The sequence below is a fragment of the Ambystoma mexicanum genome, chromosome 12, assembly GCF_040938575.1.
Source record: "Ambystoma mexicanum isolate Mex_15411 chromosome 12, UKY_AmexF1_1, whole genome shotgun sequence".
Lineage (NCBI taxonomy): Eukaryota > Metazoa > Chordata > Amphibia > Caudata > Ambystomatidae > Ambystoma > Ambystoma mexicanum.
Window position 1 is genome coordinate 924,630,386 of NC_090936.1, and position 24,133 is coordinate 924,654,518.

General features: G+C 44.1%; 1 protein-coding gene across 2 annotated transcripts in view; it reads right to left on the minus strand.

Annotated features, from left to right (window-relative positions):
* Positions 1–3,708: 3,708 nt before the first annotated feature.
* CDK17 (cyclin dependent kinase 17) overlaps positions 3,709–24,133 on the minus strand; it is a 1,505,117-nt gene continuing 1,484,692 nt past the window's right edge. Inside the window, exon 18 of one of the 2 annotated variants that reach the window (XM_069629414.1) lies at positions 3,709–6,448. In XM_069629414.1, coding sequence (XP_069485515.1) covers positions 6,411–6,448 — 38 coding nt within the window. In that variant the 3' untranslated portion in view covers positions 3,709–6,410. The remainder of the gene's footprint in view (positions 6,449–24,133) is intronic. The other variant, XM_069629415.1, reaches the window with a different exon arrangement.

Consider the following 24,133-nt stretch of genomic DNA (forward strand, 5'->3'; position numbering starts at 1 on the left):
CTCATCAGGGTAGCAGGGGTCCATTTTCTCAGGGAGGAACAAGAAGAGAGATTTCTGGCGTTACAGTGTAAGAAGCGGGACTTTTGGAGCCTTTACTTCCTGAACATCTCCAAGGGATCGGGACACTTTTAGAAACGATCCACCAAACGATACTTCAACAGCGTCCTTTTACCTCCCTTGTGGAAGTAGATGAAGTGGCACGCTCCTTCAGTTCCTTAGGATGCATGGATTCACAGGATCCACAATCCTCTGTGTTGTGATCATCCCCAAGATGATGACACACCTCGTGGGCATACAGCACAGACATTTGCTTTGAGTCTTTTAGGGCATGAAGCAGGTCACAGTCAAAGCTAGGTAGCTAAACCAAATGCAGTGGAAGCCGCAAAATGAGTGCCCATCAAAAAAGAAATGCAATCAAGTGGCCCGCGTGGCTCCATATATATTAGCCCGGTCGTCAGGTTTATCATCTGGGCATACACCAGTGCTGAGTGGAGCTGATGCAGAGCTGTGCTGTGCCCCTTGGTGCCTGAAAAGGTTTCAGAAGACAGCTGGTGCTGGAGAAGGTATATCTAAGATGGGGCATATGTGGGAGGAAGGAATCCATCAGAAGAATGGTTATGAAATTAAGCGCTGCATGCCATATTTTTCTTAAGTACAATGGCTAAGAATGAAAAGGAGCAGCACTAGAATTTATGCAGTTCAAAGGCACGTACATTATTTAGCCAAATGGCAAACAACAGACAGTGTTGTTTTAAAGCCCAAAGCAGTCCCTTACTCCCGGCGCAATGGTGATTTCACCAAATTATGTCAAACCTGCTCTAGCACCTGAAGCTTCTTAAGGTGGCCGAACCAAACAAGATTGCTCTTTTCCCGAGCAAGGCTACCAAGAAAATCTACACAGGCCCATAACAATAGGGAAAATAGGATTCTGAGTAATCTTTTGATTAACATTGCCCCAAATGTAAAGACTTTTCCGAGAGCAATCTGATTTAGTGCAGTCTGATATAGTTAACAGATGACCAAGTATTTGAAACAGGTTAACGGAAGTGAAGGGTGGAAAGATTGCAAAACATTGAAGGTGAGCAAGATTGCTATCGAACAAATGCTCCCTAGTTGTGAGTTCCAAAAGCATGGAGCAAAAACGGAGGCTGCATGAAATATAACTCCATTCTGTCAGCCAGTCATAAAATGGGACTATCCGGAACACAAATAATATTTGGGACACTGATTTCACTGTCACCTATGGATCAGACAGATGTGATGAATCCTGTAGAGTCATCACTGATCCCCAGCATAAGATATCCTACCATGTGGCCAGGGGATGGCAGCCGCTACCTAATCCTAACCCTGGTGGTGGTATCAGGAGGGAGGATCACATGGGAAGAGATGGCTGTCGGCGGGGGGGGGGTGGCGACTCCTTTAGGAGGGACACAGTATTCATCCTTTACTGAGGATGAGAATCTTATAATCCCCAGATAACTAATGGCCTGTTATTGTTCAATTCCTGCCCATGAAAATACACAGAGAAGATGTTTTGGCAAGTCATCTAATCAGACTAAATGGTGCACCTTGAGAGTTCAGGACTTAGCTAGAACACCCTCTAATTGTCATGAGACCATCTCAAATGGAGGTCCTAATCCCAATGAAAGAACACAAACCCTCTTGACATTTCCTAACTCTGGCAACTCTCAGTTTTCAAAACAATCTAAACTTAATACGTACCAAACGGTTAAAACCACCAGGGACATCAAGACCCAGGAGGCCCGTTTTACTGGGACGAGGAAGAGGAGCTCAGAGTTAGTAAGGATCCAAACGGCAACTAACCAGAATGAGCCGTCTAGTTGCTGTAAAGGAAAACACTTGAGCGGGACATTTAAATGAACAAATGAATTGCAGCTGAGAGATGGTGTGAATGTCGTAGCTGAAGACCAGAGTGCTGGGATTGCTGTGAAAGCAGCAGGAAGCCCAGATGGTGTTAATGCGAAACGGGCAGCCATAAGAATGTGCAGAGTGTTCGGAGCAGGAAGCAGCATCAGCAAAGGAAGGGCAGCTGAAGAGGAGATATGCTCCCATTGAGGCGACCACAGGAGGAATTAAGAAGCGGAGACGCCAAGTGAGACTGGTGAGTTGGCCTAAACCCAGAGGGGACACTGAGGCGCTCCAAGTAGACCATTTGATAACAAATGATCATTTTGAATACCGAACAAAAAGTCATACGGAAGAGACCAGGGCGTAATTTCTCTTTTATGGCAGACCAATTATGGGAAGCCTACAATCCGCATTGTCAAGAGGCTGTACAGAAGCAGCACAGAAGAAACCAGCGCATAGTCCTCTTCTGTGGGATACCAATTAGGGGAAACCTATAACCCACATTGCCACAGCCAAGAGGCTGTACAGAAGCAATAAAGGTGCAATTCCTCTTTGGGATATATATTGGGGGAAACCTGTAACTCATATTGTTAAGAGACTATAAAAAGAGGCAGCCATTGTTCAGTTCTCCTCACATGTGATGCTGGTGTGGAGAGTCTTGGAGCAAATATTGCCACTTTGAAAAAGTGTAGTTGTAGGAGTTTTTATCCTGGTAGGCGAGTAAACCAAGAAAGGGATCACTAGTAGTTAGTCCTGGCAGGCAGGTGGACCAGGAAAGAAGCTGAGATTTTGAAACACTATTTGTGGCAAAAAGGGTGGCAGAAAGAAAGTGTAACCACTACTATTATTTCTTTACAAACTGTTGCTTTAAAAGAAGTTGTTGATTGCTATCCTGATAAAAGAATTCAGTTGGAAGAAGTGGAATATGTTAATAATTGCTCTATATCTTGAAGAGAACAGTTTCCTTGATTGATGAACTGTTGTTTGGGGAGAAAGGTATTGGTCTTGTCAAGAAGGATATCGTGGAATATATCAATTGCTTTAAAATGGTACAAGTGTGTTGTGAGAAGGCCATTTTGCCTTACCAAGATAGATATTGTGAAGAACAACAAGTGATCTGCTTTTTGGGAACAAGTATTTGTGAAAGAGATTTATTTAATCAAGGAAAGGCTGTATTGGAAGAAAAGGACCTTTTGTGTTGGACTAAATCAAACTTGGTTATTTTTATTAAATGTTTATACCACGCAACAGGCCCATACCTCAGTGTGCTCGTTGAATCAGAACTATGAGTGTTCCTTCAGTGAGCCAGAGGAAGGGAGTACATGCCTGGTCTCAAGGAGTACTCTTTGGAAACTTATATGTTTTAATTTTTGCAGTGGGGTGGTGAATTGAAGATTGCCAAGTATTCCTTGTATCATTTTGTTGTTGTATTAGTGTGAGGGTCAGAGACTCTTTGGACACTCGGTCATTCTTCTTTAGTTTAGTTTGCCAGGTAGGGACATTATTGTTAGGATAGGTCAAGATAGGTGTTTTTCTCATCCGTTATTGTTTAACTAAAGGCAAACTCTTGAAAATCTTTACTTTCGTGTCTGCCTCACATTTCTGTCCCCTCACACAGAGGACTGTAAATGTGGTCCTTTAAATGTAATCTGGATACACTTCATGTTTATCACCTCTCTTAATTACGTGTTAACTCTTCAAAGGTACAGAAGGCTTCTGTTTAGAAGCACTGAGCAACTCCGACACTTATCATAGGGCACCATACAAAAGAAATCAAAATCACAGCATTTCACATTAAATCAGGCCAAGTGGCATGCAGTGGTAGTGTAAACAATCTGCAAGCACTGAATGTAGATTTATTGGAAACTCTTGAATCGAAACATTCCCAGAGTCAACTTAGGAATTCACCGAAGAAATAAACAGTGTAGGATACAATAGCTCTGTCACGAAGAGAGAGCATACGGTAGTGCCTTGCGAAAGTAAAACATGTGTTTGACAGTGGCCTTGGTGTGATATACAATCGATAGTTTTGTATCAACCAGTAACCCTATAATTCCAAACTAAGTTCTCGGAAAAAGGGATTAACATCTCATGCACATATTAGGCAAAATGTAGCAGCCGAGGCGGCATTGTTATTTTGACATCCAATGTCATGCACTCTCTCTCATTGTAGTGAAAACGTAGCTTCACATTTTGCACCTCTGTACCCATAATGGAAGTCCATTTATGATGAATTTTCAATGAAAGGAAAATTAAAAATACAATTCGACATAGGAACCATAACAATTTAAAAAAGATGAGAAGAATGAATTAAAGTTACAAACCCTAAGTGGACAGAGCCCCAAAGTACACATGGAAGGTTTTTTTTTATCTTGAAGGTATATAACGGAGAACATATGTGAAAGATGACTAGGATATAAGACCTAAAGGGAGTTTCAGATGATAAGAGTGTCACATACAGTATCTGCTACATGGCAAGGAAAGTAGTTCTGAATCATGTCTAGTAAGTTTTTTCATGAAATGCATGAATAATTGATTGCAAAAAAGGGCTCAGCAATAGTCAACATGATGGAAATCTAGGAACTGAACCCAATAGCCAATACACTTCATAGCATTGTTGATCTGACCCATACACACATCACTGCAGATGTTTGTAACTCTGGTTTCCTGTTCAAATGGACTGCTGTTATAAATGAGCCATTGCTTTTACACAAAAGCATAAATATTTAATTCTTGACTTTCAAGAAAAAACCATACCGTTATGTTTCTTTAAATGGCTCCTCGTACTATAGGCAATGTGAAGAAGTTATGCAACCACTATAAATATATTCCACTTAATAAATATTATACTGTCGCTAACTTTTCTGATAGTGGACATTTATACCACTATTTTGTTCTTGATGTTGTGACAGTAAATACAGTCTTCCTCAAAGTCCCCGTGTCATATACACTTATTCCACTATTCTGTTGTCCCCTATGTCCCAAGTAAAACTATGATGTCCAATCTTCCCTGCCTGCGACCACTCCTCTGCCTTCACAATGGTTCATCTCATGGATGATATGGTCTAATGTTCCCAGTTCAAAATAATGGACACTCACAACATTTTTAATGTAGGTCTTATTTAAAGAGAAACAAAACCTTACAAATATAAATAGACTGTGCATATTTTGGTCAATCAGCCAATAATTCAAACATATGACGACAGTGATTTAGCTGAACTACACAATGGGGTGAAAATGCCCTCATGCCCAGTAGTAGTAATAGAGGATACTGCACGGCAATGTCAAAACACTATGTACCAAAGCATCTCAACAAAATAGCCACACTGCCAAAAACATCAATCTGCTAAACGGTAACAGTGCTCAGATGGACCAAAGAAATATTTATAACTCATTTGTAAACAGCAATTGAACATATCTGAGAATTTTTTTTACAAAAATACATTACACAACTACAAGAATACACCATTATGTAATGGTGCCATGTACCGCCAGGCGTAGCGGTTATGAAATATTTTTGTGAGAATCTTTTAGTAAAATGTAAGCCCCTACCTTAAAGGCTATTTAAACAAGGTGTGAATGTTTCAAATAGCATCTGGGTAAGGTAGGTGTGACTCGTGGCTCAGCAAGGCAGAATATATTAGCAGATGTTAAATGTACATGTTAAAGGTCTGTGATCTAATCTGCCCTACCTTCCCCTATATCTATATATTCGGGTGCCTTGTTAAGCGCCAACATGACGCCCATCACCATAAAACAAATAATATAAACCATAATTTAGGATAGAAAAATGTCAGACGGTGACCTAGGTAAACTGAAAGAATTCAGGTTCCAGAAACAACAAAGATAATAGAGCAGTTGTAAACATAATTTACTATTGGATTTGTCGGCAGCCATTTTGTTTTGTCAGCGTGGACTGCTGCCTAAATAATTATCGGAGCAATTTGCGTTTTTAATCCTGAATGTGCGAAAAATCACACTTTTCATCGTAATTTGAAAAATAAGTCTGCACCATGAGCGAATAGTATTCATAATGATCCACTTGCTTGGTCAGTTGAACAAAGCAAAAGTTTGCATTCTGGGAAACATTGCAATATCGTTTGGAAAATAATGATAAAACCGTTCCTTGGGAGAAACCAATGCATTCACATACTATCAAACCACTGCAGTGCCTTGGTGCTTCTGATAGGTTTCTGTGTTAAATATACAAACAGTACTTATTTAGTAGCAGTGAGTCCCACAATAAATAATGCTCTATGTCTCTCAGTCCTGCACAAAAAGAACTTCCAGCTACATCAGCATAGACAGTCCATACCCCTCTGACTCTAGGGAAGGGGCAGACCTTAAAACCCACTGTACAAAATGTGTCACACTGTGACAACCATTATAAAAAATCGTCATCCACAGGTCTTGGATAAGAAAACTCCACTTTGAATCGTAGAGGGCAGGTGATCCGATAGTCCAAGCACACCAGTAGTAGCAGCTGCCCGCAGGTCATAGTTATAGGCTGGAAGATGGACGTGGGCCGTGATCTGAATGTCCTAAAAGAGCATACTTTGTCGTCTGTTCTTTCCCTGCCCTGGAATAATAAAAGGGAGAGTTTAGGCATTAAAAGTACATAATAAATGCTCAGTACTGTAACAGTATTTCCTGTGACATGATCAATGTAGCAACAAAGGGTGCCCCTTCACAATCGAGTGAGTGGAGTTAAACATGGTGTTGCAGGAAAATTATTTTGAAAAACATTCTAAACCCAAAAGCTATTAAATTACTAAAATACATGTAAAGGAAGCCATTTTAAATACAACTACATGGTTTCCAATACAGTATGGAGGTAAACCATCAAAATACAGTTAATCTACAAATTGCAAGTCAGCACTCTGTAGAAATCTAGGATGAAAGTCCTTGCTTTTATCTAATACTGCACTGATTATTATTAAGATAATTTTTTTAAATTGCATTTTTATGTTATTTTGCTTTAGTGGTGCTAAATTATATTTACAGGACGATGTACATGAGACAGAAGGATCACTAACAGCAATTGCGACAAAGTCCCTTGAATTTAGGCAGGGGACAGTCACAGGACAACTCCCTAGGCCGGGGGGGACATAGAAAGACTATCAAATAGGATGGAGGTGCCTCCAACTCCTAACACCAGACCCAAATGCCTGACAGTAAATCAAACGCGTTCCCTTCAAGGAAACAGAGTTGCAGGTTCCTGAGTTCACTAAAGAGTGTCTAGATGCAGTACATCCTCCCGCACTGATACCTAGAACATCAAAGTATTCCCTTTAACTTGCAGTGTTCACGTGACTTCCATGGTTACAAAGACCCACTGGGAAAACACATCTAAGGTCCAGAAATAGATGTGTATTCACCACACGAGGATACAAACAGACAATGCTCTCTTGCTCTTTCTAGTGGCATGGGTATTACAATGTTGCAAATTCCCATCAACACAAACATTCTGTCATTTCACAGTTTACCTGGATTATAAAGTACACGTTGAGGAAACCGAGACAGACATCACACAACAGGGTATGTCAGCAGAGCTTTGGGGAGGGGACAGCAAGAAAACCCATATGGCCAGACCCATTGCACATTTTTCAAAATGACATCAGGTCATGAAATAGCCTCAGACCCTTGTCCCTCTAGCCCACATTATCCAAATCCAACAGTCTTATCACAGGAAAGCCAGCCCATACTAACCAAACGCAAACTATAACTCGAAGGGAAGGGGAGGAGCGACCAGCCTTTAAAAAGGCAGCCAGCTCAGTGAGTCAGTGCATCAGGCCTTGGGATAGCTGGCAGGGGAGCAGCATACCACTGTCCTGGCGAGCATAATGGAAGAGATCGGGAAGGAAGAGACACTGGCGTATGGGAATGGGAATGGTGCAAAAGTGTGGGTAAGTAGACGTATTTTGGAGCAGGAAGGAGAATCTAGTTTATTAGAAACCTATAGAGGCATTCTTTTGGAGCAGAGAAAGAGTGGTTGGAGAGGGAAATTAGGAGCGCCACGTGGAAAAAGAAGAGATATTGGACAGGTGGGAGGTATATACTAGAAGGTGACAATATAAGATATGTTTTGTGGTGAAGAGGGGGAGTTCTGATCAGTAAGGCAGACGGAAATATTAAAATTGTTAGAGAGAAGTAGGAGGGAGATACCATCTGAGAGCACGGTGAAAAAGGTATTAACTGGGAGATAAAGAAGAACAATGTCAAGTCAAAGAGCAGATCGGAGGAGACTGGACTGGATATCTGTCTTGGGAAGAAGGAGAGTCACGGTCTAGGAGGAGAGTATGGTTGGAGAGAAGAGAAAGAAGAACTCTTTAAGTTGAAAGGTAGCAGGAGGAGTGGTGGCGGAAAGGAGGAGGAAGCCAGTGGGAAGAAACAGGAGGAGAGTGTCTAAGATCAGAAGATATAGAAGTAGACCGGGGTTAGCATGAGGGAGGGAAGACTGAGGGGAGGGAGGGCTGTGAGGAGAGGGTGCCGGTAGAGAGAGTGTCGATGAAGAGGAAAGAAATGGCGGTGGGGGGGAGGACAGAGGTGCAAGTAGTGCAAGGTGGTGGAAGAGAGGGGAGAAGAGAAGGAGAGGGTAGCAGATGGAGGGGGAGGGAGAGAAGTGGGAGTAAAAAAAAGTGGTACATGTAGAGGACGAGAGAGAGAGAGAAACTTGGAACCTCATGGAGTTAGGAGAGTGGGGATAGAGATAGAGGGAAAGATAGAAAGCTAGAGCGCTGGCGAGAAGGTTAGAGACTGGAAGAAAAACCCTTGTAGCACTGGGCAGTCCAAAAGACCACAAGTATCCCTTAGAAAGTCCCGGAGCGAGATAGATAAAAAAAGGGAGTCCTTTAGGTTTCCCCAGCAAGATTAGAAAGATTTGGATAGTAGGGATTAACTTGCTCTAGAGTACATTGGAGACATTCTGGGGGTTAGAGATGCATTTTCTAGGGTGAATGGAGCGCAAAGAGGTAGAGAAAGCCATAGGGAGCCCTTTAGTTTCTACCGTCCCAGCCTTGCCAGACAAGTTGATAAAAACCAATAAACCACTTTAAATCTACTCTGTTTGTTTTAAGATTTGAGGCTATTTGTGACAAATTCCTGATACCAATTAAAAACTATGCAATTAAATGGGGACTGGGCCTGTAATGGAAACTTTGTGGAAGTGGACTTAAAATAGGAGGTCCCAAAATGTTGATTACTTGTAGCCTTACTCCCAGACAGTAGCCAAAAATTACATAATCTCATGTTTTAACGGGGGCAATTTATATGTGGATTTGCTAACATGGTGTATGCTGTGATTCACAGATTTGCAGCAATTGAAACACACAGGGTTGCACAGAAGGCCTATTTATCAACAAAACAGAGATAATTAAATCAATTTAACGATGCACAATGTATTGTTCCATGAAATTCCAATACCACTAAAAAATATAGTTAACACCCCCGAAATCTCAATTTTCAATGCTTCAGATATAGAAACATATTCAAAACGTCCCAGCCTATCCAATTCTCTCTACTTCCCCTTTATTGCAAACATATACCATCCCCCTTTTACTCAATAGACAGGTCAGAGTTCCAATTCTCACTAACTACTGGACCTTCGGGTATGTGAAAGGCTTGTAGAAAAGAAAATGCATGTTCAGCAGTATGCTGGCTAGATTCCCTTCAGTGATGTTTCTATTCAATTATCGGGTAAAACCATACTTCTCTCACTTCCAATGCACAATAAACAGCGTGAAGAAATGGACAGCAAATTATCACCTGCTCCCTTTTATCTTGAGCCATCCCACATTAATAACAAAAGATTCTGCTTGATAGTATACCCAGCAATTACTTCAATTATCTTCTTTTTCTAGGTATGCACATAGTGAGATGTCCATTTAACTCCCCGTTAATTCTTTCATGCTAGATGTCATTACACAGAGAAAGAGTGAGGGGGATCTCACTGTAGACATGCAATGGGACCTAATCCCGAAATAACATTGTTTTCCAGAAGTGCATACACTTCTGAAATGCTCCCCTACTTCTCGGGATGCACAACAATTTGTGCATTCCCACCTCTCAGTACGAACAAAGAACAGAGCCAGGATACAATCTAATTCCCTTTTTAGTATCTATCCCTTTGGGATTAATTTTGTTTAAATTAATTACAGACAGGTAGGCACCCTCTTAAGGAATGGTTCAATTCTCTCCCTCTGGGAACAGGTAGGCAGATGTGATCAGCTTTCCTCCCTCGCCTGTCTCCTGTCTGGGGATGTAAATCCTGATAGGCCTCACTTACAGTCTCTGCTAATAATCCATCAATCAGGCCAAAATGAGAGCAATACATCCTTCTACTTACTGTTGCCATCAAATCTTTTTCCTCTCCATCAGTCAGTGAGTGAGCAAGTGAGCCTGTCAGTGTCCTCTCCAATAGGTGTGTGTTGAATCCTATATAGAACAGAAACTCCACCTCTATGAGGTGTGTATATTTTCCCCCCCATCTAATTGGTCAATGTATGTGATTGGGCAGTGTTCCAAAAATGACATCACAGTAGACAGACCTCTATGCAGTCATTGGGCATATTAATGAAGGGGGCAGTCTGATGGGAGTACCTTCTAAACCCAGTTTCCCTCCCATTTAATGGGATGTCATCTCAGGGATTTATTGCATTAAAACAAATCCTATTCTGAAACAGTAAATTGCACCTATGTGACCACAATAATAATAAGCTCCCAAGATTACTCTCTGACAAAAATCAATTGATGTAATTCTCATCATAATAGGCCGAGTAATTAATGAGTTATAGATTTTTCCATTTAAATCACTTATATGTGCGTGTACATTCAACTTATTTGACCATCTCATAATAACAGGCTCCTCTCTCTGGATATCAGGATATATAATTCCTTGGGATGTGCCATTGTTATGCCTTAAAATAGGAATGTGCCTAATTTGTATAATTACAACTCACATTGGGAAAATCCTTCTGGTAGCCCTAACTAGATCTTTTCAAACTGAACATTTCACAAAATGAACTAAGTTTCCATGAGGTTCTATTCAAGAATTTTGGGCAAAACAGTGAATCCCATGTTGAATTTTTTAAAATATACAAAATATCATTTGGCAACGTTATTTTTCTGCCTGGTATCTGTTGTCTATGCTGTTAATGCAGAGCAGCAAAGTATTTATGATGGGGGCCTGTAGATGGTAACATCCCTTGTAGTTTGCAGTTCCTGGGGGTTTTACGACTTCTGTCCTGTCCTGCCCCCAGTTCCCAGGTCTGTTAGATATCGAGATTAACCTTGGTTTTTACAGATACTTACTTTTCTTCCTTCATGAGGTCCTGGGAATTGGAAGATCAGAATAGGGACCACAGATCTGCAGAACCCCCTGTAGAGGAGGTCCGAAGCAAGATTTGCACTCCTATCGCCCATTTTGAAGTACTAGGAACAGTCACGCCGAAATATGTGACATATGATGAGCAAATAAACCAGCAGAGAGCCGCAGTGGGGCTCTGTCCAGTACCTATCAAAAGAACAGCACCTGTTGATGTACCGATGCCTAAGAAAACCTGGACAGTAAGGTACCCATTGAGAAAGCCACATCGTCGACAAATGAAACAAAATTAAGAGTGTCAGAGCACAGTCCCTGAAGAAGCTAAAAAGATACTGGAGGATAATGAATGGTGACGTCACAAGAACCCGGAATGACTCACACATAGAAGATATGTCGACCTGCGAATGACGAAAAGAGACAAAACACCATGGATAAGGGACATTATGAACCTAAAAAGTGAAATAACGATTTCAAAATGTCAGAATATTATGCCATGAGCACGATGAAGATATTCAGTTAGTTTACACGTGTACATACGCATGGAACCACAAAAAGCTAAGAACATTGTGAGGCTTGCTTAAGCTTAGTAGTAAGGTAGATTGCGGCAAGCGCCACCTATACATATCTACCTCAAAAGGAGCACTTTATATAAGTATATTTCCACTATGCACAAGAGCAGAACCGACCAAAGGTTACTTAAGGGCTCAAGAGGAGAGCTTTGCAGCAAGAAAATCGAGAATTAAGGACAGAGAGAAAACTCAGATCAAGGCAAGTCATGCGAAGAAGCCAAGGTTGTATCAGCTGAAATAGCCCAACAGTGGATACAATTAATGAAGCAAAGAACAGAGTATCCTGTTCAGAAAGGTCAAGATAAGCCACAGAAGGCAGGTGGCTGGCAAAATTAAATCAAATGCACAAATTACATGAAGAATAAGACGATTTCACAGTGTCTGAATCACGTGACCAGCCAAGCGAGAAGGGATGAAACTTTCACACTAACGCGTGGCCATGTGCCATGCACATATATCTGAACTTTTCCAGACAGAGATGCAGTCTCGAGGCCAACCACAAAGAAATTATTGACACATGACCACTGAGGTGATGATTGATTGTAGCAATAATTGGAGGAAGGCTGGGGTGCAGACGAGCTCCCTGCACCTGGCCAGCTATTCTGCATGCTGTTAAGCTAGTGGAAAAGTATGAGTGGGGTTGTTGCCAACCCAATCATGGTGGACCAAGTAATCTAGGGTCCTATAGTAGGAGAACCAATGAGACGAAGTACTTTTAGTGACGTCTACAGTAGCCATTTTGAAGTAAGGGCTTACCTGACACTGTTTAGCCCATCCCCTCACTCGGTTACCATATACAGATATAGTACCTATATTAAAGTTACCTTCATATCACCAATAGAATTGCATGCAACATTTTAAGTGTTACACGTCAGTGATGACGAGATTTTAGTATAAATGATGTGTTTTTTATGAAGTTCGTTGGAGTTAAAGCGAGAAGGAAGATCGAGCGATTGCGGATATTCATGAACTCCCCATTTTTTGTTCCGGTCATTAAACTGACTCCCTTTGCCAAACCATTGAGTTGTCATTATTGATTTGATGCTAGAGTATTAATCTGCATCCCCATCCATCTCACGGGTGCTGCTACTCATCTTAAAGTGCTCTTGGGCAACCCCCAGCTTTATGGGCCGGTTGGGGTCCTAGTGCGCACCCCATTAGTTCATTATTTTAAACCACCAGACACAGATGCAACCCATAAAGGCCAGTTTAGGATTTACAGTCATGTCCTGATGCTTGCTATTTTTAGGGGCAACACCAGTTAATCTCTGGTGAGAAAGAATGCTATCTGTTGATACATCTCATTTTGGGGCAAGAGGCATGCGCAGAAAACAAATGTCAAGTTAAGTTTTGGCTTCCTTTAATGGGGTCCCATGCACACCATCAGCTTTTCCTGCAAAACACAGCCACATAAAAAATGTTTCCTTTCTTGAAACTACGTTCATCTTTCTCCTCAGGTTAAACAGTTTCCCATTTTAACAAAAGTTGCAGGGTATTTTCTGGTACTTGAAATATTCATCTCAGGCCTTTTTGCGAATTTCGAGTGGCTGCAAAATATTGCACATTTCGTTTGCCTGTGTGTTTCCCAAACTGCTTTGCACAAAATGCAGATTAGATTTTTTTTTTTTAAATGACGTCTTGCTCTGCATCCTTTCCCATGAATCAGACGTCCCTACAATCCTAAACCCAAACCTATAGACAAAGTAATGAAAAATAACAATGCTGTGTGTGTTAATGTTTAAAATAGAAACCAACAATGCTCAACATTTAGTTTACAATCAGCACTAGAATAAGAATCCACTGTTTTTCTATGTTGCCAACACTTGCCGATGGTGTCAGTGAAAATAAAGTGCATTATATATTAAAAAGGTAATTTGCGTTTTCTTTGAAATGGGATGTCGACAAGTGGTGGTAATTTGAATGTTATTATTGGATAACATCATATATTTGTGTCTAGAATAGTTATTAGGACATGCTTTTATACAAATTGATTTGTGATTTAATAACAAGCAGGTTGTGTTTTATTTTGACACTATGCTGCCTGTAATTGTGTGAAATATTGTAGGTTACTTCCACAGCATTTAAAGTCTGGGGACCACCTTTCATTTTGATTATGTTAAATTAAACAGAATATTCAGATTTAAAACAGCCTGTTCCTTCTCCCAAAAATATGGGACGGCATTGTTATGATCGGGGTGAAAGGTATTCGATCGGGGGACATTTCTTCATAAAACTAATATTCAAAAATGATATATAGTCTATGAAGTCATTACAAGTAAATCTGAAATAGAAACAGTAAATCATCTTGGTGATGCGCTCTGTTTGCGAAGATGAAAAGAATTATGGAAAAGAATGCAATAACGGACTACACTGCTTACCTTTGAGAATGTACTTTCTGGTGCATATGAATCTTCCCTCTTTTGAATAGCCCCAGCCGAGATTGCACTTGGAAATCTTTACAAAGCGTCTGAAAGAATCCAGCCAGGCTTGGCGCAAGGCATTGCATTGCCAAGCACAGTTAGCAATGCCATGGAATATAGATGGAGTCACACGCACCCCACTTCACCCAACTCCCACCCAATTTTGCACATGCCTAAGAGGCTACAATAAATGGGAAAACGGTCTACACAGTGAGATTCAACAAATGTTACAAGTAATCACTATAGCAATGCAGTGAATTGGGTGGGAGGGACGATGAGCGATCTGTGCAAGACTGGATCCATCACAGAAATCATTAAACCTTTGTTTCTTTAACTACTTTCCTCCTACTGTGTCGCAACTACTGAAGAACTCACAAAGTAGCAAATGTTTGCTGGAAAGTTGCAAGTATACTTAAACGAGACACTGCTTAAGAAGGGGGAACAGAGCATCCTCTTTACCCAAGTAATTTACCAGTAACACTTGGCAAAGGTATGCAGTGAGGCCCAGCTGGCAGTCTGGAAGGTTAAATGTCTGCAAAGCAGAAATTACTAAATGGCCGCTGGAAGAATGGGACTGGTTCTTTTATGGGTCTCCTTGCTTGTCACTTTTAAATGGCTTTTGATTCACCCGACAATACTGGTAGGGATAGTCTGTTTGGCAGCAGCCTTCACCTTATGAAGCCTTGTAAAACCAAAGAAATGCTGGTCAATCCATCAGTGAACTTTGTTTATTTCAGATGAAAAACTCATCCTTGAAGATTTGCTAACTCTCACATCAAACAGCACTTTTTTTTTTTACTTTTATTTATCATAGAGAGTTACATTGGAGCAGAGCCATACCATAGACATTACACAAGCACACCAGATACGATCATATTGTACATTTGGATATATGACAAGAGACATGATGGATTATGGTGTAGTTGGGGGCGTAGTGTCTACTTTGGGTAGCATGTTACATAGAAATAGCCGAAACCGGGTCCATATGTCCTTCGGTAGACAGGTTGCGGGGACAGTCAACACAAATTGTTCCTCATTCTCATTCACCATTGACAAATGTTTAAGAAAATCGGTTCGACCAGGTCTCCCTGCGGACTTACAGCATTTCAAGATACATCATTTTGTAACAACACATGAGATATTAAACAGTCGCCTTGTGGTTTCTACCACCTTACCAATAACCCCAAAAAGATATTTTAGTGGCGATAGTTATGCTGGGATAGACGTGATTTCCTCTAGGAGTTCTGCAACTTCCCCCCAGAATTCCATGATCAAAGGGCACGCCCAGTACATGTGGTAGGCATCCACATTTAATGGATTACACTTCAGGCATTTCCCCAAACAGCCATCCACAAATTTGGTTAGTTTAGCCGGAGTATAGAATTCATGGACACAATTCTAGTGAGTTGGCAGCATCGGAGCCATAAAGTTTTGTTTATTTCAATGCCCAAATTCTGTTCCCAAACCTCCTTGATGGTGTTGCGTGAGGTGGAATGGGATTGCACTAAGGAGTATAGCATCAAGACCCCTCTCCTCTGCCCACTATTATTCATCATGGCTCTTACACAATCGTGAGTTGGGGGTTTTGTTATAAATGATGGCCATTTAGCGGCAAATGCAGCCTTCATTCGGTGAAATTAAAAGCGTATGAGTTTGCCATCTCCCACCACCTCAACGAAGTCTCCAAGTTCACAATATGTACCTCCTGGGAACATGTCACGCATTTTAAAAAGTTGAATCGGGTCCCATGATTCCTGAAGTGCCCTGTCAAATGTAGGTGCAATATTGGGGAAATTCCATAGGGGGATTTCTGGGTTATATGGGCTATCTAGTCCAATCCTCTTATATATCGTAAACCATGCTTGTGCAGTGGTGCTTACTGGGTCAAATGCACAAGTGTCTTTATATTTAGATCCAAAGATGACTGATCGTATATCAATGGGGAAAGCCGCATGTTTCTCTAAGGAGATATGTGTGGCTGTATCCTCTGGGTCGAACCAGTGTCTTGCAAATTGCGCCAGGGCTGTTAAGTAATATAGCTCAAAATCGGGGGCCGGGATACCGCCGCAAGTGAACGGTTCCACCATTTTGGCCCATCCTAATCTAGCTGTCTTCCCGCCCCACACAAAGGATGTGGCTAGTGACTGGAGTTTTGCAATGAAGGACTTTCCGGGCCAGATCGGGATATTATTAAAGTAATATAGTAGCTTGGGGAGTACTACCATCTTAAGAAGGGCCACTTGGCCGTATAAGGACAAGGGGATGTTAGCCCATGGTTGGAATTTGACGGTTAGATTCTGAAGCAGTTCCCCATGGTTTTGCATATAGAGTGTGTGTTTGTCCCTGGATACCATTATTCCCAGGTAGAGGACCTGTGTGGGGGCCCATTTAAACCTGCTTATACCAGATAAATCACCAGTGCCAGGGGTCAATGGGAACAGTTCGGATTTTGACACATTGATCTTGTATCCAGAGTAGTCTGAGAATATATGTATGTCAGCCATGATAGGTTCCAGGTTCTCCTGTGGATTACGGATATACAACAGGGTATCATCAGCGTATAGGGATATTATCTGTGGGGGCCCTGTCATCCTAAGCCCTCTGTGGGAATGATTCTTCTGCACGTATTCTGCCATAGGTTCCATGGTGAGTGCAAATAGGATGGGAGAGAAAGGGCAACCTTGTCGGGTGCCCCTGTTTAACATGAATGTGGGCGACATGGTGCTGTTGGTACGGACTCTAGCTGTCGGTTTTGTGTACAGCAGACGGACGCACTTAAAGTATTGGCCCAGCCCGAATTGCTTGAGGTCCAGGAATAGGTATGAACAGGAGACCGAATTGAAGGCCTTCTTAGTGTCCAGGGCTGCAATGGCCGCATTTGCCCCTGGGTTGATCTGTGCCATCACACCAAATAGGAGTTTTAGGTTCAAAGCCGTAGATCGAGTGGGGATAAAACCGGCCTGGGTGTACCAGGATGGGCATGTATTGTAAAAGCCTAGTGGCAAGTACTTTGGCAAAGATTTTTGCGTCAGTGTTCATCGAGGAAAGGGGGCTGTAGGCGGCCATGTCCTGTTCAGGGCGACTGTGATAACCACCTCACGCAAAGATTGAGGGAGAGTGCCACTGTCCATTGCCTCCTCCCAAATCCTCAGCAGCACGGGAGCCAATTTGTTGTGGAATTCTTTGTATAGTTCAACTCCCAGGCCATCTGTGCCAGGAGCTCTGCCTGAGGTTAACGCTTTTATCGCATTGGTAATTTCCTCAAGTGTGATGGGCACATCCAGCATACTGCGTGTTTCGGGTGTTAGTGTTGGCAGATCTAGTTCATCCAGGTACCTAGCTGTTTCTTCTCTGGATTTCATATCGTGGTTGGAATATAGGGAGGAGTAGAAGTCTACAAATGTGGTGTTGATATCCTGTTCTCGGTTCACCATTGTCCCTTGAGCCGTCTGGATGCTAGGGATGGGGGAATGGTATCTCTCAGCCCTTAGCATATTGGCCAAGAACTTGCCTGCTTTATTGCTTTCCGCCCATCTGCGGGCTCGGACTGGGGTGGTCATGTATAGGACTTCCCTGTCTGCTAGTTTATTAAATTCATTCAGCGTTATATGTATGTCGGATAAAGTTTCCTTGTTGTGCGTGGTACTGTATTCAAGTTGAAGCATAATTAGTTTTGTTTCGGCTATGCTTAGTTCCCTCCTAACAGATTTCAATAATCTGGGGGATTTAGCTAAGATGACCCCTCGGACCAAGATCTTGAACGCCTCCCAGAGAGTAGCGTAGCTGCCTATTGACCCTTCATTCAATTCAAAGAATTCTTCCATTTCAATGTGGAGTGCCTCACACACGTGGGAGACTAAGTATTGCAGAGGGCATTCTCCATCGTCTAGTTGGTGGTGCGGTGTCATGTAAAGTAAGGGTGAGTGTTATTGGGGAGTGGTCTGAGAGGGTGCAGGGATGTATCTCACAGCAGGATGCCGCATCCGAGAAGGATGAGCTGATAAGCCAATAATCTGAGTGTGTGAATCGTGTACGGATGAATAATAAGTGAACCTCTTCTCCTGTGGATGTAGTGTGCGCATTATATCTATTGTGCCTGTTTGTTCCATTATCTGTTTCAAGACCATTGCAGCTCTAGTAGGTGCCCGGGGAGCCGCCGATGAGTGATCCAGAGACAGGTCAAGTATTGTATTGAAATCCACCCCCCAGATTACTTGTGCGTCCCTGGATGTGGTCAACATACCTAATATCGTGCAATAGAAGTCCGAGTCATCGACGTTGGGTCCATAGGTATTAATTATCACCATTTGTTGTGCCGCCACCGGCCCCCAAACCAATACATATCTGCCCTGGGTGTCTACCTTGCTGGAGAGGTTGCGGAAACCCAGCTTTGGATAAATCAACGTGAGTACTCCCCTAGACTGGGCTGAGTATTCCGTATAATATCTATGGGGCCCCCATCGTGGGAGAAATTTGGTGTTAGCATTGTTGAGCGCATGTGTTTCTTGTATAAGGAGGATCTGGGGGTTGTGTCTTGTCATCGTCCAAAGTATTGCTCCCGCTACAACACAACTCCCTGATTTTGAACTTTTAACATCCCAAAAAAGGCCTGGCCTAGTGCCAGGGGTTAACATTCCTTGTCCCCCCCGCACCTCCCTCCCGCCCGATCAACCCCAACACAATGATGTATCCCATTTCTCATAACTTGTGGAATTCTCCTGAGGGTCGCACGTTGCAGTCACATGGCTGCCATCTACAGAGGCTCACATCCCCAACTTTAACAACTAACAGTTGGAGCCGCTCTCACTTCCCTCAGACATTAAACTTTGTAAAGGATATGAGTTTTGAAGGCCCTTTCAGTCGGCTGGGCCGTTTCTCCCCTCGTCTGGTTGTGGTCGCTTGTTCTGATCCACTGCCCGTTCTCAGGGTAGGGGAGGGAGGGGCATGGGGATGGAAGCCTCAACATATGCCATGGCTTCCGCAGGATTTTCAAAAAAGTGCGCCCTGCCCCCATGGTGAATTCCCATCTTAGCCGTGAAGATGAGGGCATAGGTAACGTGGCACAACCTGAGCCGCCTCTTGACCGGTTCATAGGATCTCCTCAGTGTTTGAACATTGGTCGAAAAGTCTGGATAAATATGTACTCTGTTTTCCTCGTACTGTAGGGTACCTTTTCCCCTGGACATCCTCAGGATCGTGTAGTTAAGGAGACATGCTATTATCGTACGGGGTAGTGCCCTGGGTCTGGGCGGCGGCGCCAAGGTGCGATGGGCCCTTTCAACCAGAAAGTGGTCTGAAAAGGATTCCGCACCCAGGAGGTTTTTCAGGAGGTTTTCTATGCGACGTTCCATAGAGCCTTTACCAAAGGACTCCGAAATCCCAACAATCCGGATGTTATTTCTTCTGGATCTTGATTCGAGATCCTCACATTTGTTTTGGGTTTTTTGGAGTTCCCCTTTCAGTTGTGCAATGTTAAGGCTGTGTTGTGTTATCGTATCTTCGTTCGTACTAATCCTGTTTGCTGCGTCAGTAATACGTGCGCTCTCCTTGCCCACCCTTGCCTTCAGGGAGCAGATTGTTGCCACAAAGTCATCTAGCTTGACATTTACTGCTAGATAGACGTTTTGTACCATTGTCATTAGTCGATCCTCCCTGATGTCGGCAGAGGTCTTGGCATGGCTGTCCGTCATCGACGGTGGTGCTGTGATTGACCCATGAGAGTGGAAGCTGCAAAGGAGTCCATCGGGCTGGTTTTCTTGGCTCAGGTACCCCTCTTCTCGTGGCAGCCAATCTGGTGTAGCCTCGTCACAGAGTCGATTGTGTTCTCGCACGTCTCGTGTTTATAAGGGATATCTTTGCCTTGATGGTCTCAAGACGGACTGGGATCTTCTGGTTCGTGTGGCAGGTGCCCCTTACTGCCGAATCCGTACGACTTGCCTAGATAGGTTCTGATGACGTTATACCATATGGGCTTCCCCGGGGTTGTTACTGCAGTGGCTGAATCGGACACGCCAGAGCCGTATATCTGGGGCCACTCCCTGTAATTGTTTAGGCTCCGCTGCGTTGTGGATCACCACTTGGGGGCAGGTTTCAATATGCGGCTTTGATCGGCTGTGGCGTATGCGGCGTGGTGACAGGATTCTTCCAGCACTTGAATGTCGATGTGCAGCCTTGGGTCCAGTTTCCACTGGCCAACCGGGGCGACCATGCAGTATGCCCTTATCTTATATGTCTGATTGCAGTGGGGGACCCATGTCAGCTCCTATGTATGCAGGGATTCAGATTCCCTCCAGCAGCAGTATGGGAAGTCGTATCACAGAGAGGTGGGTGCGTTGGTAGCGGGCCTTGCGCCTCGTGCGTTTTGTTTCAAACTTTTGATGTACCTTCTGAGGTATGTCAGCTCCTCCAGGGCAGGAGTAAGGTCGGTTCACCTCGGCATATGGAGCTTAAACGCCTGCCATACACCCACGGTGTCCCCTGGGTCGCGTTATCTGGATATAGGGTCAGCCAACGCAAAAGTCTGCCAAGGTTTTCCGACAGAGGGTTCAGAGAACTGCAGAGTGCCGCCTGATTTCCAAGGGCTCTCTGGGTATGGGGACTTGCACTGACCTTGAATACATGGTTTGGCAAAGTCCCAACCTTCCTCTTGGGACAGTGTTAGGACCAGGGCAGAACCTCACAGTGCATGCATTTGTCCCAGCATCAGTTTTACTTGCCGTTATAGTGCGGGTACCGGCCCTCACCCTCCACCGGTGTACTCAATGATCGGAGCACAGGAGGCCCCTGGGGTGTCCTCATGGATCCGCCCTGTAATTTGTGGCGGGGGAATTAACCAGCGGGGTTAATGTGGTCTCGGGAGCTCTCTGCCTTGACTCACTCTGTCCGTAGAGCGTGCGCGGGGCGGGGGGTGAGGCAGCAACGATGATCCCAGCCTTCAGCAGCCCACACCGCCCCTGGCGCAGCGAAAGCACTAGCCTGCTGTGTTCCACTTGTGTCTTCCGGATTTTTGATCACACTGGGTCACGGCCCGACTTGGGCAGCGGGGGGGACGGGCCCCTGTGTACTGCCGGGGATGTTCACTGTCTGCCGCCCGGTCCGTGGGGCTGTCGCCTCTGCTGGGGTAGTCTGGCAGTGCTGTGTAGGGCCACCCAGGCTCGCCAGCAGTGATCCACATTCACCATTCCCTCAAGGAGTATATGCCGATATGTCAGTGGGAGGTGCAGCCACAACACGCCAGGCCACTGATGCTACGGTGCTGTCTTGCCCCTTACTCCACTTGGCCATCCTCCGGGCTCTGCCCCGCTCCACCATGGTTTTCTTGTGGAGCTCAAGCTCGGCTACTTGCCACGCCGCGTTTCCGCTGGGGGAGTCAGGCTGGTTTTCTCTACAGGTATTTCACTGATTGCTACCGTTTTTCATCATTCTCCTCTATGCACCTTCCTCTGCCAGCTTCACAATGTTTTTAGTGATTTGGTGGCCCCTGGGAGGATTTATATCCGTAAGGATGTTGTTAGGGTCCTAGCACTGCGCTTCAAGCAGCCATTAGCTTTGTGCACAACAGCGCCCCCATCAAACAGCACTTTCAATGCAACAAAAATAGACATTAAACACATTTCAACATACCATAAGTAAGAATTGCAATTACATAAAATAATTATAATACCGGGATTAAAGTAATAATGAAATACAAAATCATCCAAAGTCCATAAAAAGCTTGGGCCCTCGTCTGAACAACCTTTGCTATAAAATGTTGTAATGCCACTGTTGCAGGTTTATCAGAAGCTAATAACACAAAGGGCAAGACAACATTGCCTAAAGTTGATATTTATAAGGACAGGGATAATGCACTTTTTTTTTTTTACCTATAATCAAATTAAAAAGAAGAAAGCGTCCCAATGTTTCTGGCATAATGGCCAAAAAAGGCAATAACAATTCAAGGATCCTTTACAGGACGAAGCCCCTTCCTCCCCGACATGTACTCCAAATCTATAAAGTACACCCCCATGATATAGAATGGTCGGTTTACTTTTATGCACGATGCCAAATATATGTGCATCTTGAAGGAGTTGCTAAGTGCTGCATGGGATTGATTACTCACTAGCCCTTTCCAAATCCTCTCTCTTAACAGTTTTACTAGTTTGGTCAGGTGCTCGGCATTCGCAGGAATGGTTTTATGTATAGAAAAAGGGATAAAAAAAGCGAATCATTAGCTTTCAGATCACATCTCTTTTTTCAAACCAGGAATTCTCCTGTCCAGAACATCACAAACTGTATGTTTCTACATTGTTGCCTGTTCATTTGACCATAATGCTAACCAACAGAAGGTTGGACACATCTTCACTGGGTCCCCGGCTCATGGCAGACTTAGTTTGGTTTGCATTGCGAAAATTGGAGTTTTGGCAGTGGCCACAGCTTACTCTCAGCTTGGCATAGCAGTGCATGATTCTCAAAACCCCAAATGTCGGTGCCATAAAGTCCAAGGGATAACACCTTGACTCTACAGGCTTGCACAAGGACCTCCGTCAGTTGGCATTCCAGATGGTTCATCAGTCGGTTTAACCCTGCTACCGCTTTGGTGATCTTTGTGGCTTGTTTGATTACATGAGCTTTCCCTTTCACGTTATTTGGATTTATACCACCAACCTCTTAAATGTTCCTGGTCTTCAGGAAATCAGGGGGATCTGAAAGGGAAAGGGGGAAACCGGAGATGGCTAGGGAAGTAGAGGGAAAAGACAAGAGGGCTAATTTTCAAGTTCCCCCTAATTTGACGGGTACCCGTTATGTCTACAGTGCAATTCAAGAGGGTCCCTGGCACCAAATGTTGGTCATTTGCACTATAGGATGCAAATGTAAAGGGCAAAAGGCAGCATACAATTTTGTATGCTGCCTTTTACCCTTCACATTTGCACAGCTTTCCATGCTTGCCATTAAACGCTCTCCACAATGTTCTCATGTCGGAGGTTTTCATTTTTAATTGTGAACACTGCTTAATATGCGCACATGGCGAAGGGGGCGCTGTTGCGCAGCTGCGAGACGGCAGCCTAGACGAGGAGCTCCGCTCCGGGCTTCATTTTCTTTGCTTAAATACTTGGTTTGGTGCCGATTCCTGCCCCACAATTTGGACACCTCAGCTGCTAATGATCCAGATCAGAGCCAGCTCCCTTCTCACACATCTCAGTGGTGATAAAGCAGAGAAATCATAGCTGCTTGGTCGCCGGTGGAGACCCGACAGGCAGGCCACCCTTTACATCCATAAAGTGCAGCCCCATTTCAGGCTGGAGACTGCGCCCCCCCCCCCCCCCCAAGGCCACAGAAGGGGCGGAGCTCATGGAGAACCACCGACCAGGGTTATATCACGCGCCCCCCCACCCCACCCCCGACACCCACCTCTTGCTGGGTGGACGGATTGCAATATAACGAGGACCCAGGATATCATCTACCCCTACCCCTTATCTCCCCCTGGGCACTAGCGCTAACACCAAACACTCCGCCTACAGCGGCCAGGACTGGGGGCTGTCTGAACCTTGCCGGGTCTTGCTGATGGCGCAGGATTTGTGAACAGGGTGGGTGCAGCCTGATTATACGACTGGCGTCACGCCCCTGGCACCCAGTTGTGGGCGTGCGCGACATATGCCGCCAAGCTCTGCCAGCTTTAAAAACGCCCATCATACGGGTGATCCCGCAACTGCAGAGACGATCTGCCCAACGTTACAGACTGGTGAACCTGCACAGAGTTTGATGCTGGGACGTAACTCACCCGTTCCCCACATCGAGAGCAATGTGATTGCAGCCCGGGACAGCTACTGCCACAGAACGAGAACCATCCTCTCCTCTTTGATCCGTCGGAAACACTCTGACTCTGCGTGCAACGAGTCCTTTGGATGATCCTTGGCTAACGCACAGTGAGTACACTTGGGACTCAGGCAGGGGGGAGCTCCCCGGATCGCTCGAAG